Source organism: Phalaenopsis equestris, unplaced genomic scaffold, assembly GCF_001263595.1.
Source record: "Phalaenopsis equestris unplaced genomic scaffold, ASM126359v1 Scaffold000174, whole genome shotgun sequence".
In the NCBI taxonomy this organism is placed as follows: domain Eukaryota; kingdom Viridiplantae; phylum Streptophyta; class Magnoliopsida; order Asparagales; family Orchidaceae; genus Phalaenopsis; species Phalaenopsis equestris.
In genome coordinates, this window is record NW_018164616.1 from 745391 (window position 1) to 761335 (window position 15945).

The 15945-nt window shown below is 35.4% G+C and overlaps 1 protein-coding gene across 1 annotated transcript in view; it reads right to left on the reverse strand.

The window, feature by feature from the left end:
• Nucleotides 1–15945, reverse strand: part of LOC110022180 (serine/threonine-protein kinase TOR) — a 100041-nt gene that overhangs the window by 24670 nt on the left and 59426 nt on the right. Inside the window, exons 37-43 of the mRNA XM_020720997.1 lie at nucleotides 10517–10657; nucleotides 10300–10428; nucleotides 10053–10218; nucleotides 9765–9979; nucleotides 9054–9260; nucleotides 2045–2158; nucleotides 1513–1704 (exon numbers count right to left, since the gene is read on the reverse strand). Of these exons, the coding sequence (XP_020576656.1) occupies nucleotides 1513–1704; nucleotides 2045–2158; nucleotides 9054–9260; nucleotides 9765–9979; nucleotides 10053–10218; nucleotides 10300–10428; nucleotides 10517–10657 (1164 nt within the window). The remainder of the gene's footprint in view (nucleotides 1–1512; nucleotides 1705–2044; nucleotides 2159–9053; nucleotides 9261–9764; nucleotides 9980–10052; nucleotides 10219–10299; nucleotides 10429–10516; nucleotides 10658–15945) is intronic.

Consider the following 15945-nt stretch of genomic DNA (forward strand, 5'->3'; position numbering starts at 1 on the left):
TATATATATATATATATAATATTAAATAAAGTATTAGATTTTACATTTTATAAATTGGATTGAGTACTAACCCGCAGACGCACGACTCACTTCGGCTCTCCCGCACGTGTCCCCTTTCGCACATCACCTCACCCGACCTTCGCACCATCCACTTTTCGTTGCCTTTATCTCTCCTCTGCTCACGACGATGTCATGGTTGACTCCATCGACTAGGTGAAACGCTAATGTCACGTCACTGCTCGACAATGCCTCCTCCGCGACGTCCTCTTCACTGAACTCTACAAGTAAGCTGCTTGTTATGATAAATAGGTGAACTTCACCTTCTCGGCTTCCCGATCTCCCTTCGTTTCTTCTCCCCTTTGCTCAGCTCTTCGTTTCTTCTCCCACTCTTTGGCTCTTCGATTCCTCTTCCCCGGGTCAATGAAATGAGACGTAAAAATCCTCTCCACTAAAAAATTTCATCCTCGAAATTTAAAAACCGACTACCAGTCATTTCTACTTAAGCAGGTTGACATTAAAATTCGGCTCTCACACAGAAATGACTTGGTCAAGCCCTGACCCACAGACACGACTCACTTCAACTCTCCTGCACGCATCCTCTTCCTCACATCACCTCGCCCGACCTTTGCACCAGTCACACTCAGTCACCTTCATCTCGCCTTCTCTGCTCACGACGATGTCGTACGTCGTCATCATAGTCGTTGTCGCCATCTTGATGAAACCTTAAAATCACGCCTCTACTCGACGATGCCTCCCCTCGCGGTGTCCTCTTCTCTCGACTCTACAGGTAAGTCGTCAACTATGATTTATAGGTAAACTTCACCTCTTCGACTTCTCAACCTCCCCTTGTTTCCTCCTCCCTCTACTCAGCTCTCTATTTCCTCTCCCTCTCTTTGGCTTTTCGATTCCTCTCCCTCAGGTAAACATAACAAAGCGTCACATAGAGAATTGATGCAAATTTTTTTTTTCAGGGACATGATTAAATGTTTTCTATGACCTTTAGAAAAGCTAACCAAACAAAATGGGAATTTATGAGATAAAAGTTTTCATTATTAAATATTTTCTATGGTAACCTTTAGAGAAGCAAACCTAAACAAACCAAATGTTAAAATTCTCTACTCTCGATGTAAACTCCTCTAGAATAAAAAGAAAAAAAAAAGTTCTATAATGACATTCATAAAATGTGACATTATCGTTAAAATTTTCCAATGAATATCACCAAATAAGAAAAAAAGGCTAGTTTAAATGAAAAGGGTAAGACATGAGAAAGTAAAATTGGAAGCAGAAAAGCAAGGGTTTTAACTTTGCATGTGCCAGATTTAAAAATGTTTGATCAACTAAAGAAGATATTTTGTTAGAGATTTAAAAGGGAGGAACGAATTGATTAATGGCACAAAAAATGATTCCAAAGAATAATTGATATTCAAGGAGGCCTTAACCAGGGGAAAAACCTTATAATTGGAAGATGATAATGTATGAATAAATAATTCTCACAGCGCAAGAAAAATGCACCTGTTTGAAAGATAATTCCATGTTAGTCTCAGGGCCCTCCTCAAGCATAGTATGCAATGGATCCAGCACAGCTAGCATTCCCTCGATATTATGTTCGCCAAAGTACAAACGGCTAGCTTCCTCTAAAGCCTCATGCCACATCTCATGCCATAATATAGCAACCCTGATAAGCTCCTTAGATACAAGTTGAGCCTGGAATACTCAAATATAACATCATCAAAAAATATTTTGATACAGGTAATACTGTCAATTTCTAATTAGGGACATTTACATACATACCACACAATTCTAATGTATTTATATATCTAACACCTAAACCTTCATATTTACATGCACAGCACACAAATCTTAACATCACATCAAAAATATTACCATCATTATCCTTTTAAAAGGGAAATACACCTTTTAATGCACAGGTTTATGACAAATGTTATAAGTGTAAATATCAAACTTTGGGCGTAGATATGTAAATGCACAAGAAATGTGTGGCATGCATGTAAATTTCTCTTCTAATTATTAGGATGAGTTTCACCTGATCAACAAGCACCCCACTATGCTGTCTGATTTTATCAACAACTTCCTGAGCTGCAGCTCTACGCAACACACTTATTGATTTGCAAGCCACCAAAAGAGGGTACATGAGAGCCTGAAAAACATAGCGGAAAACAGGATCCGATTAAACTAAAGATTGGAATTGAAGAATATCATACTTCACTGTGATAAAGCAATCAAACTACCAAGTCTTACATAAGGTTTAAGCATCGAAGTTGCAAACAATCAAAATTATTGATCAAGTTAAAATGGTTGAATATGCTTTAAAATGAAAAGCTACAATGGTTGTAAACGAGAATTATGCTAAAACTCCAGACACCTGCATGCATGAAATGTGAATGTCTAGTTGTGCTTGTTATATAGATCTACTGGTTGAGAACTGTAAGGATCTATAAATCTTAAAAAAACATTTCATTCATCACCATTTGCGTTGCTTTATCACTCAACCAAATCAGCTCAAAGAGATCCAATTTCTCGCAGGCCTAATCATAAGAAGTCGGATCATTCTACAAAAGTGACGAGTCCAAAGAATTTTCACATCTTTTTTAACCGGAAAAGCTTTGCCTTCTTTCAATTTAATTTACAAATTGATTAAACAATAAAAAAATAAAGATTGCATAGTCCTTCCATTGTTAACATGGATAAAAAAATTATTGTCCTTGCAAGCATAAAATGTGCTCTTTAATTAAATAGATAAAATTTATATAAAAGGATTAGGAAGAAGGGATAGGGCTAAAGTTGCAAAGATAAAAGTTCTTAAAAAATTTTTTTAAGAAAAAATTTAACACCTCTGGTAACACTCAATTGGAATAAATGAAAACGAATATTTATAAAGGAAAACCTAAATAATTGGGACAATGCTAATGGCTGAAGCTGATTTCCTTATGATTAGTTATATGGCTATTGATTAATAAATTATTTAATGAGGCCATTTATGTTAGTTGCTTTTTCTCTAAGATCCAAATTTATGAGAATCTTCCTCTTCTCCATCCAGGTTGTGTACAAAGAATCCTTCATCAACTTAAAATAAAGTTCTCCTTGTTTAAATGAAAAAAAAAAGAAAATCATTAATCACTTTATTAAATAGCTATCAAAACAAAATATAATAAATTATTGCATCAATCTTCCGCCCCCGCCCCCGCCCAATCGCCAGCAATCCATATAAGGTTAAAAAAATAGCACTCTACTTTCTTCCAAATCTCCTTTTTAATTACCTCCACACAAAGAAAAGAAAAAATTCAGATGTAATAACCCAAAAAATTAATATTAAATTTTCTCTGAATATTATAATAATAATTTATTTAACAATTTAAACTTTAAAAATTCAACAGAAAAATGTATTTAAATTAAAATTTATTTTTTACAATCATCAAGTAAATACCATATATATGTAATAGAAGGAAAAAAAGGAATTTGTTCTGACTAGTGTTAGTCTAGCTAAGAGTAAATTGAAAGCGAGTGAAAGGTATCGAGCGAACAAGAAGAGAGAGATCAAGAGGAAGAGCATACAACAAACTCGAGCTAGCAGGCGGTCAAGCATACATGCACGGTCAAGCAAACTCGAGCTATAAAGCTTAGGCCAAGCTTTCTGAGGCTAGAGGGCTCCAACCAAAAGGATGGGGCGGAAGAAGCATTGGCATCAAGCACGACATTGTCACGATTCAGAAAAATATCTAGGTCTCCTCATGTTCATATTTTTTTCATTTTTCAATTTTTATTTTTTTTTAAGGTAAAACCCTAATAGATGTTGAAAGTTATAAGAATAGATGAAAAACTGAATCAAGTTGGGTATGCTTATATTTTATTCTCTTATTTGGTGGTATGTTTCACACACATAAAGAAACAAGCAAAGAAAATGTAATTTTAATAAATAAAAATATAAATACTTTGTTAGCTAGTTGTATAATTCCAAATAGTTTTTAAATCATTTATTACTTTAAATTAAAAATTTATAACTCTGTTTAAGTTATAACAATTAAGAGCATGAGTATGTATTTTTCTTTAATTATATTATAACTAACATGGACTTATCTGTAAATCAAAAAAAGAATAAAATTTGTAATAATGTATGTACATAAATAATTAGTATTTATAAAATAATCAAGATTATTAAATTAAGTTCAGACATTTTATTCTTAGGAAGATAATATTATTTATAGGGCAATGATTTCAAAATTTTTAAATGCTTGTTCGCATAAAAATAAGCTTTATGAAAGCTATAAGATAAATTTAATGATCCTTTATTGAATATGTAATATGCATGTAATTTGGTTTAACTAATAGGAATAGTTGAAGAGATGAGGGCAAGATTGAGTCAAGTATTTGCATATCTCAAGGTAAGTAATTATGCTTCTAAGTCAAAGTAATATTTGTGCTTAAAAACGAACTGAATTTAATAAGCATGCCTCTGATTCAATTTTATTATAAGATAACATAGTGTATTTTAACATGCATAATATACAAATGACATCTAATGAATCATCATTCTCATTAACTAATCCATCAATTCTTAGAAATGAATTATATTTCTTAATTTTATTCTATAATTGCTTAATTTACATTATAAAGAGAAAGATATTATATGTTTTAGAAGAATGCTAATAAAATAATGCATGAAGGACTGCTTGTATTTATGCATTAATAGATACAATCTGTCCACTTATAATACTATAAATTGAAGAGTTCATCTTTCAGCATAGACAATGGTAGAAATATAACATATGCCCTACTATGCTAACAAAGGATACATCCAAAGGTAAATTGATATGTTTGTATCTTAGTTAATACAGAACTTTTTATATGTTCTGTTGTGCGGTAGGGAGATATGTCAATTAGAAGGGAGTTAAGTTATATATAAACGGTGGTCCTAACGTAGATGTAGTAGCATATATAAGCAAAAATATAAATTAAAAATATGATAATATCATTAAATAATTAAACTCTTAGAAGTTAAGATAAAAGTAATGATTCCACAATTATACTTCACTTTAAGTTTAAAGCAACTTCTATTGTCAAAATTGTTATTCAAATGTTCAGCATTTTATAAATATCTTTTTACAGTTCAAAATGCAGATTAGCATGTATGTTGCTTCATTTTCTTTGAACTATTATAAGTACAGCTGTAATTGAATCACTTTGTTAAGTTGAAAACGCATTTTGTTTCTTAATTAAAAATTAAAAACTAAATTGATAACAGAGTTAACACAAGAACCAATCGGGGAAGCAAATATTATTATGCAAAATCAAATAGGATTATAATCAACGATACTTGAAATAGGGAAAACACGGCACAAACACAAATACCCCACTAGGGCGAGGTAGGAAGGTGGTTGTGACCAAGTAAGTATGGGGTCATAGAGCCATCTGATGGCGGGACAGCAAGCTGAGCAGAGGTGAGGGGGCTTGGGAGGGTGGAAGAAGGCTGGGGGTGGTGCAGGAAGTGACAGCAGCACGAAGAGAGGGTGTAAGAAGGGGCGGCGGCAGCAAGGAAGGTGTAGGGAGGGTGTGGCAGCAGGTAGGAGAGGCACAGAGAGGGCGGCAACAAGCATGCAAGGGGAACATGGGAGGAATAATGCAAAGATAACTACCACCTTGGGACCGCATACAACTGGAATACCACTTGTCCTCGAATACAACCCTAGCAAAGGAAAAACATCGACGAAAGAAAACTAAAGCGAAAAAACACAACAAATAACACATATATGGTCCTAGGGTGAAGGAGAGTAGAGCCCAGTCCAAATAGAAGGGAACCATGCATAGGGAAGGATCAGTCGGATTTTCTCGAAGCTGGATGGACTCGTTTGGGCGTGCAACAATTGCTACAAGGGCAGAAGAGCCCCGAGTAGTAAATCTAAACTACAAAATAATTGAGGGAAGAGAACAATATAACATAGATGTGGTCCTAAAAGAGAGTTGTCCTCAATCCACTTCTTGTCTACACTTCCTAGGTTCATGAATTTTTTGTTGCCTCTGAATTTCATATACTACTAGAATGTTCTCAGAATATCTTATTATTGACCTAAAATTAAGAGTTGTGATGTAAGCTTAGATCAACTGTTTGTTTCTACTTTTGTAATTCAAAGATTTAGGGCCAAATCTTAACATTAGATCACGAAGCTTAAACTTTCCTTTGAAATCCAATGATGCTCAAACCTAAAGTACGCATGTGACACTCAATTACACCAAATAACCCTCTTTTCATTTAAGTTTCCTAAATGTATGATAAATAAAGATCTTGATACCCCAAACATATAGAGAATCACACTTTCTAAGTCCTTTTCTCGTGAAATACAAGGATAACATAATCACATCCCTGAATATCAACACAACTTCTCCGCCAATTCATGCATATAACCCACAAGCCACTGACTTGTCATAATTAAAATCTCCAAAATTCCCAGCAGCAATTCCATTAATTTTTTTTAATATTCCATGAAACCTATTCCTGCATCTTCAAATCCGTACATAGCTTCATCTCTATCATCAAAGTGTTACATATCCTCACCGCAATCGGACACTACAAGCTCACAGGTCACTTCACGTATATGCACGTATGTATGTCTCTATATAAATGTATTTATTATGTATGTATGTATCTATGTATGTATTATATATAATAACGTAAAGCACTAAGTCTTAAACAATATCTATTTTATTTGCATGGATAACTAGCCCGATAGAAAGCTGAGAAGGAGAAAGGAGAAGGAGAAAGTTTAGGATTCAAGTAAAATCTAGTTTTCTTTTTTTTTCCTCAATGTTTTATTCCATTAACTGAGTTCTTTTTAATAATAAGGGAACTATAGCCCACTTTCCTAATGAAATACCGCACACAAGAAAACAAAAAAAAAAAAGAACTGGTTTTATGTTTTAGAATGGAGAATAGGATTAATAAAAATTTTAAAATAAAAAAGTTATTTTCAGACTATATGATTTAGTATTAAGTAGTTAGACTAGGGTTGCTTTAAATTGAGGAAATGAATATTTTATTATGTTGCAAACGAAAAGAAAAAGACTATGAGGCTATAAAAATAAGAAAATCTATTCTAAGGAGAATACATTATTAGCACTAAGGTACTTAATATCTAATCTATGGATTAAATTATTCATAGCCTTATTGCTATTATTTCTTACAATTTCTTCGGACATTCAAGGTATACTTGTAGATGTTTTCTCAAATTGAGCATCATTATCATATATGGTGTAATCAAGAATCTAACACATTGTACCTATTGACCTGCTTAAAATAATTACAAGATATTTTCATATCATGCAAGTCTTATGCACTGCCAAGAAAATCAAGAAAACCCCATAAGATCAATAACTAAATATTAATGTGATGAGGCCAGTCATGAGTAAAGGCCACTAAATCTGCATGTGTTTCACGTGAGAAATAAACTTGCTCAGACACAAGTAACCAACAAAACACAGATGGCAAAGAACCAATAAGACAGTGACAAAAACAAGAAACTAGCACGAAACCACAAGAGAGTGAAAGATGTAATTTTGTAGTTATTGAAAATATCTTTGGTTATAAAGTCAAGAAGTTTCTACTGCTGACATAGAAATATGATACCAAATTTAATTAGGGGATTTTTTTCGATTAATAATCTAAAGATCACATGTGATATCAAAGAGTTACAATTCTTGACTTATTGACGCGGAGATTGATGGCTGACTGAACCTGCCAAGATAAGGCCTAGGTCCAACAGGAGGCTGGACCGGCCCTTTATGGGGTGGGAATCGCCGCCCACTTTTCCCCCTCCTCTTTTCATTTTCCATCTATCTATCTTCTATTTACACATTTGTTTGCTGAGTTGAGGGTTAGGTTATGTACAGTTTTATTTCATATTTTTGCATGGAGGCATTTTTTCTTGCTATGGTTGTATCTGAGGACAGATGGTGCTCCAATTGTACCCTACTCTGAGATGGTGTTCATCCTCTCTGGTTTTCTTCCCAGCTCCTTGCCACCGGCCAGACCACTTCTTCCCTTGCAGCCCAAACACCCACCTGCATCCAACCTCTTGCTCCTTGCCCCCAACCAGCCCCCTTCTTCCCTTGCAGCCCAACCACCCACCTGCATCCAACCTCTTGCTCCTTGCCCCCAACCAGCCCCCGTCTTCCCCTCCAGCTAAGCCACACACTTCACCCCATCAGCCTGCTCCCAACTACCCATCAGTCCCTCCTATACTTCCAGATCTAGCCATCAGCCTCGCCTTTATCCCTATCCAAGCTGTCAGCCACCCTACAACTCCCAACACCAACCCCCTATACCTTACCCACTCCCACTTCAGCCCTCAACCACCTCGCCCACACCACTGTTGTCCCCGGATCTTCCTACCCGACCCTAGCCAAATATTGATGTTTTTCGTGTTCTCGTTTCTGTTTTGGAGTCGTGTTTGTAACTCTATTCATCTGCTTCCGTTATCACATGTTTAATTAATTCCAGTTTTATCTAGTATCAGAGCTAGTCTAACCCAAATCATATTCTAGAGTTTCCTGACATCCACGTTACCCCCTGCACCCCAGCCTGCTCCCAACTACCCGATAGCCCCTCCTCTACTTCCAGATCCACCCGCAAACCTCCCCTTTCTCCTTGTCCAAGCCATCAACCGCGATCTAGAGAGTCGGAAGGGAGATAAAGACGAGGATCTGAATCAGTTCCATAAAGAAGATATCAATGATGAGGAATACTCACAACGTAGCTTCAAAATTCAATATTAGAGGAGGCCGGAGAGAATAAACACCATGATCTAGAGAGTCGTGCTTGTAATCTTATTCATTTGCTTAAAAAAATTTGCTTCTGTTATCGCAGGTATGCTTCGTTCTAGTATTACTTATTATAGTTATTACATATAGAAATACATTTTTGTGTGGTAGAACATGGGTACAAATATTCAAAGGATTGATAAATGCAAAGAATTCAATAGAGATTGACGACATTGTTTGATCAAATGCAAAAGAAAGTCAAAAACAAAAAAAGAAACACTAACCTGTGGATGCCCTTTTCCGATGCGCACTAATAATGACTGAATCAGTTCTCGCACTGCTTTGTTATTAGAATGTATTCTGGCAATAATTTGAGGTAAGACTACCAACCACATTTCAATCTTAACAAGTGAAAAACCTTTCTGCAGCGCTACTTGAACCTCAGAATTAGCTCCAAAATTGAACCACAAAGTGAGAAGACGAAGAATATCCTGAAGTACAGAGAATAGCGTAAATTATTTAGACATAAACAATTTGTATCACTTAAAAGCTAAAACAGTTAAATGAGCATATGATTCTCATTGTCAACTTAACTTGTACAAGAATTTAAGTGTCTTGGGATGCACGGACACATTTTAGCACAGATTTCAATTAATAAGATCAGAATTAGACAAAAATTTATAGACATTTTTGAATAATTCATTGCGGCTCTTACTTTCAGATGCAGAGAGCCGAAGCTTAAGAAAATAACGAGCACCGTTCATACAAAAAGGTCCATTAGTTTTGATGACAGCTAAGGTTACATTAACATATACATTACATTAGCAATCATTATACTTCCTATTAAACATCACATTATCTTAGTGATAAAATCTGCAAATATGAAAAAACAATAATTCATAGGTACCACCAAATACCAAATTTCATTGAACATGTTATTACAATTCAAAAGCTTACAGGTAATCAAACCAAAATGTTTCATCAGAGGAACCTACTTGTAAGCTGTCATCGACTCCTTTAGCAGTAGATGCACATGCAATAGAATAAAAATATCCAGTAACTGCCGACACAACATATTGTCCTCCAATACTAGGGTAGCCTCGTAGAGTATAATGAGACATAACAGCTGTGTTAAATAAAGCCCAAGTATGCCATGCCTTTGCCCAATCCTTGGCGCATTGAGTGGAATTCTTGAATGAAATAAGAATTTCTGAATTGTAGACCAAATATCAATAAAACAAAAACTAACAAAAAGAAAATGAGAAGACAAAATTGTTAACAACCTTCTATGGAATCATCGTCTAATGAAGGTGTTAGAGCACGCTGCCAGGTGCCAAGCTTTAAATAGACACGAGCAAGAAGAGGAGTACCAACATTTGCAGTAGTAATTGAGTTTCCAGATGCAACAGAATAAATACTTCCACTGGAAGTAAGCTGAAGCGCTAAATCCTGAAGAAAAAAATCATTAGAAGGCACTACTAAATTTAGAAAACTGCAATGATATTAATAAGTACAAGAAGAACCGCATACTTGGAGTCGACAAAATGCATCCCTTCTCTTAAAGTCATCACCCAAAGACCACTGGTATTTAAGGTAGGATAGTATTACCTGAGGGTGCCCATGGAAAACTGAATTCACAGGGGCTGATTCAGGATCATACTGAAAAACAATATTTTGCCCTATGGTAAGTAGTTATTCCAATTGGAAACCAAAATGGTAAATATTTCATGGGGAATAAAAAATTAACCTGTAGGAGTTTGCATAAAGTAGATCTGGCTTGACTTATCTGTCCACTCTTGCGACAAAGTGAGGCAAACTTAAGCCACGTTTCAATATCTTCTGTAGGAGGCAGAACAAGTTCACGAACTGCAAGAAGTGCTTGCCAAACCTGCAGCATTGTAAGATATGAGACCAATGGGCGTGTGTTATATATACAGTAAGATATATGATCTAGTTAGTTGAATCAAGCCATTTTGAACAATTATAATTTTACGGTCTGTTTGGCGCAGCTGCAGATTATTGATTATCTGTTAATTAGCAGCTTAGCTTAGCTGCTGATTAGCAGCTGGTTTGGATAAGCTGCTTCTCTGTTTGGTTTTTGAGTTTAAAAACAGTTAATTCTAGAAAAATGATCATTCTGTCTCTGTGCAAAAATGTTGTTTACGACAGAAGTATCATAACTATAATAAACCTGCTAATATTTGTTAATATAGTACAAATTTAAAATTAATATTAATAATACATAATATAAATGTATAAATATAAATATATATTTACTAAAGTTATAAATACAAATATAACATAACTATTATCTTTTATTTATACATTTAATGCTAAATAGTTATTTAATATCAGTATTATTAATAATATAATAACATTATTTAATAAATTTTATTGTATAGTAAATATGTGTTTAATTAGTTATCAATCTTAAATTATTAAAATAATGTATGTATTATTATAAATTAAGTGTATTTCATACATTAAATATATCTTAAATTTAATTTATTTTAAGATATAATTTAACTATATTTATAAGTTAATTATGGATCTATTTGGGGCAGCTACAACCTATTGAATAATCTGCTGATCAACATTTTATCCTGAGTCAGGATAAGTTGTTGATCAACAGCTTGAAAACAACTAAGTTGCGGTTGTTTGCGGATAAATTATCATTTTGCCTCTATTAAGTAATGTTATTTGTAACAGAACTGATTTTACAATATATTCGATACTACAGAAGCAGAAAACTAATACAAAATAGCATACAAAAAAGATGAAATAACCCTCACTTAAGTTAACAGTGAATACCTAAGATTGATAAAAAAAGAAAAAAATTATTAAAATTATAATTAAAAATATGATAAAAAATGAGTATTTTGCTGACATCTGTTCTTCATAATTATAGAAATTTTTTTGAAATAAGATTTTCCAGCTAGCATTAGAATTCATCGTCACAATACATTTTTTAACTATATGTTTTATGATATATGATTTACAAAAGAGGCGAAATCCAAAAATTTATTAAAGCTAGAGAATGATGGCATTTAACAAATGTTGAATTCAATCAATAACCAGCCAAAATGGGATATATTGAAATAACAGAATTTTAAATCTCCCAAAATACTATTTGACCAAATTTAAGCGATCTTGCTAAAATATTGCTTGCAACAGTATATCAAAGGCATTTGGAAAGACAGACGCAAATATTCTATCAAGAGCATTCTTTACTCTAAACAAACAAATCAAATCCTAATAATTTTAGACATAAAATATCATTAAAATAAAAAAACTAAAGCATGATAACAGTTATCATCTCCATGTCATAGAATTCGTTATTTATTGGCAAAACTAAAATCAACAACTGAGCAAAACGGATAATACAATAGGTAATATCAGGAAAAAAACCATCAACAAAATCATAACAAATAATAATTGAGAAGACCCTTACCTTTAGGATGGAGGAAGGTTTGGAACGCGTAGATGGAAAAAGCTCTTGCTTAGGGAAAGAAAGAAGAGAATGTGAGGACCTATCGTTCAGCTGTACAAGAGAGGATGCAACGACTTATCGTCCGACTTAGTGAAGCTCTCGCTTTGGAAAAGAATCGACGGGTTCCAAAGGATGATCGCTAGGGCAAACAACTTATGAGGACGGCAACCGCGATAGGGCGGAGGAGAAAGGCTGTGGAGGGCAACGAGGTAAAGGGTGCGAGCGAGCGCGAGCAGCACAGTCAATCCCTCGGCTGCGTTTATTCAAAAACCAAAATGTTGTAAAACCAATCGTCAAACAAACACGAGAAACAAACAGTCGGGCAACGTTTTCAAAACCTCACCCGTTAGTATAAACTGCCTCAAGTGCTTCTTTTATTGAAAAAAAAAATTACATAAAGATTGTATGAGAGGGCCCAAAAGAGGCATCATACTCATACGATACCAAGTACAGTACTACCCCAACAAAAAGAAACAGATAGACTCAAAAATTTTAAATCATTCAGAAAACAAATAACTAGGGACAAGCCAGTTTAGCCTTGTCTCTTCCTCTAGTTTGAGGTGCAGAGCCAGATGACCAATGTATCATCCATTAAGTTTCCAAGTTGGAGTGTGCCCCCAACGTTCTTCTTTCACCGAGAAGTGTAAACCTGTCATTCTTCATCTGAAGACTTGCTCATGTGATCCTCAATCTGATTAGATAACAAAACCGTAGTAGAACGAAAGGCAGTCGTTGCCACAACAATAGGTTCCAGTAAATGTGAAGTGTGAATTGTCACCTCTGCAACTGATGCTTCCTGAATAGGAGTTGCGGGGCTATCTTGACTTTCGGTCTGAACATTATCACTTATAGTATGGTCATAAAGGCAGTTGAACGAAAGGCAGTCGTTGTTAAAACCGCAGTAGAACGAAAGGCTGTCGTTGCCACCACAATAGGTTCCAGTAAATGTGAAGTGTGAATTATCACCTCTGCAACTGATGCTTCCTGAATAGAAGTTGTGGGGCTATCTTAACTTTCGGTTCGAACATTATCCCTTATAGTATGGTCAGAAGAAGGGTTTCCAGAGGCAGACAACATTTCTTGTCTTGCGGTGATTCCCTCCTCAGGTTGGTTGTTTTCAGGTTTGTTAGGAGCGCATTCAGGGAAGTGAGGTGCACTAACAACATGTTTCTGTTTTTGACTATTGGTTTTGAACTGTGGATGCAATCTGAAACATTTCTCTTCCGGGTATCCAAACATCTTGCAGTGCTTGTAGTAATAAAGTTTTTGTTCCATAATGATTTTTTGTCAAAAATCATTGTGAGTAGAGTCAAACCAAACTTCTTCTACATCTAGTAATGTAATATCTCTTTCAATCAAAATTTTTGCAATAGGGAGTCTTGAGAAATGAACTGTAGGTGTGTCTACCTGCAAAGATTTTTCAAGGATAGTCTTAATTGCATATAAGGTAAGTAGATTAAAGAATTAAAGCTTGAGTTCAAGTAATGAGAACTAGATAGGCGCAATTTGGGGGGTTCTTGACCGGGATCAAAATCAGGGGACTATTTGAGCAATTTCATATGATTGTCCTCGATTATGATGAATTTCTTTGAGAAAATTCTTGTGTAATCTTCTTCTATGCTTAGTTGTATCATAACATGTCTTCCGTCGAAAAGTCCCACCTGTCAAACCCAAACTAGTTTGAAATTTTCAAAAACCTTCCTGATAATCTCATCTTAGGGCAACCTAATTCAGACTTTCCAACTAATAAAAATTTATATTTTTCTGCACGAGATGAAATTTCAGCGTCAGAGAAAAAAAGTGCTGATTTGTCTGCTTTTTTCTCAACTTTTTGATGAGATTGCAGCTTTCATGTCCTGCACTGAGTCAGGGTACAACTGCGGCAACATTAGACTATCCGCAAGGTAGAAATGGGAGCTGTGTTTGTGAACCACTGTAGCATCGAATGATTTGGCGGGACTATCACCAACGAGAGCAGCGGCATAGGAAAGCCCAGAGTCCATTAACGTGTTTTACAAAAGCACGGCAGGATGACTCAGCTTGCTGAGAGCCGCCAACAAACCGGGACACGGAGCAGACGAGAAAATGTCGTCCGCCTTCAAGCATGACGAACGGGATGCGAGAAAGAGGCAGACGTGAGAATGTCGTCTGTCTTCGAACGACAAACGAGACGCGAGACGAAGGAAAATGTCGTCCGTCTTCGAGCACGACGAACGGTATGCGAGACGAAGTAGTGAAACTGTCGTAAGTCTTCGAGCAACGAGACGAGACGACAACGAATCGCTGCGACCAGACGCAATCACTGCGAAAGATAGAGAAGCCGTTGCGACAAGCGAGAAATTATTGCGTACGGACACCGCATGCGGTGATTCGTAGTGAAACTGTCGTACGTCTTCGAGCAACAAGACAAGACGACAACGAATCTCTGCATGCGGTGTCCCATTCTACGGTTAGGATTATTTCTGTCGTTTTTAAAAAAAAAATTTAGGTGGGGCCCTCCGAAATACATCTGTTTTTAAAAAAAAATTTAGGTGGGGCCCTCCGAAATACATCCGGACCGTAGATCAGGTGATTTACGGTCCGGATCGGACACCGCCAGCACGCTGGGGGCAGCTTGCGTGCAGTGTCCCATCCGCATGGAATAATTTTTCGTGACAAGCAGACGATGAAAGCAGACGCTAGGGTTTATATATATAGCTATTAACGTGTTATGTTGAAATACTTTATTTAGAAAATATATTTATCTATGAATAACCTTAATTTTGTTTAAGTTACCATAATAAAAATAAAAACACTAATTATAAATATAGTTTATAAATAATATATAACTATTTAATTAAAAAAATAATAAATTAATATTTATAAAATATATAGTAATATAAATAATTACGTATAAAGAAAATTAAATTAATTGAAGTATTATAATTTTATCTTTATGTTTAACATTTATATATTTTAAATTAACTATAATATATGTATACTACAAATAACAACAAAAAATTATGCGAATAACAACGCAATAACACCTAAATACAACCGCAAATAACACCGCAAAAACCGCGAATCAACGGCTGACAAAAGACGTGAATAATTCCATGAATAACTTAGCAATAAAACCTGAATACTACCGCAAATAACACCACAAAACACCGCGAATCAACGGCTAGCAAAAAGGCGCAAATAATACCGTGAATAACACCGCAGTAACACCCGAATACTATGGCAAATAACACCGTGAATCAACGGCTGGCAAAAGGCGTGAACAATACCAAGAATAACACCATAATAACACCTGAATATTATCGCGAATAACACCGAGAATCAATGACTGGCAAAAGACGTGAATAATACCGTGAATAACATCAGATGCTCGACCGCGTGAAGGGTAGAGCCAAGAACAATTTTCTCCGAACACGGGATGCAGGGTCGAACCCGTGGGCGGCGTGTAATACAAAAGGAAACCGGCTTATCCCGCAACGCAGCAAAGACGAAGAAAACAAATACAAATGTCCGCAGCAGTTACGCGGCGCCAAACGGGCCCTTAATTTACAAACTGCGACGACTAAAATATGAAATCATGATACCTCGCAGCAATCCATCCCGGTTTCAGACAAATAGAGGCAGAAAAGTAACATTAATGTTTTTGGGGCTTATATGCACCTATTAGAATGCCTTCATAAAAGTTT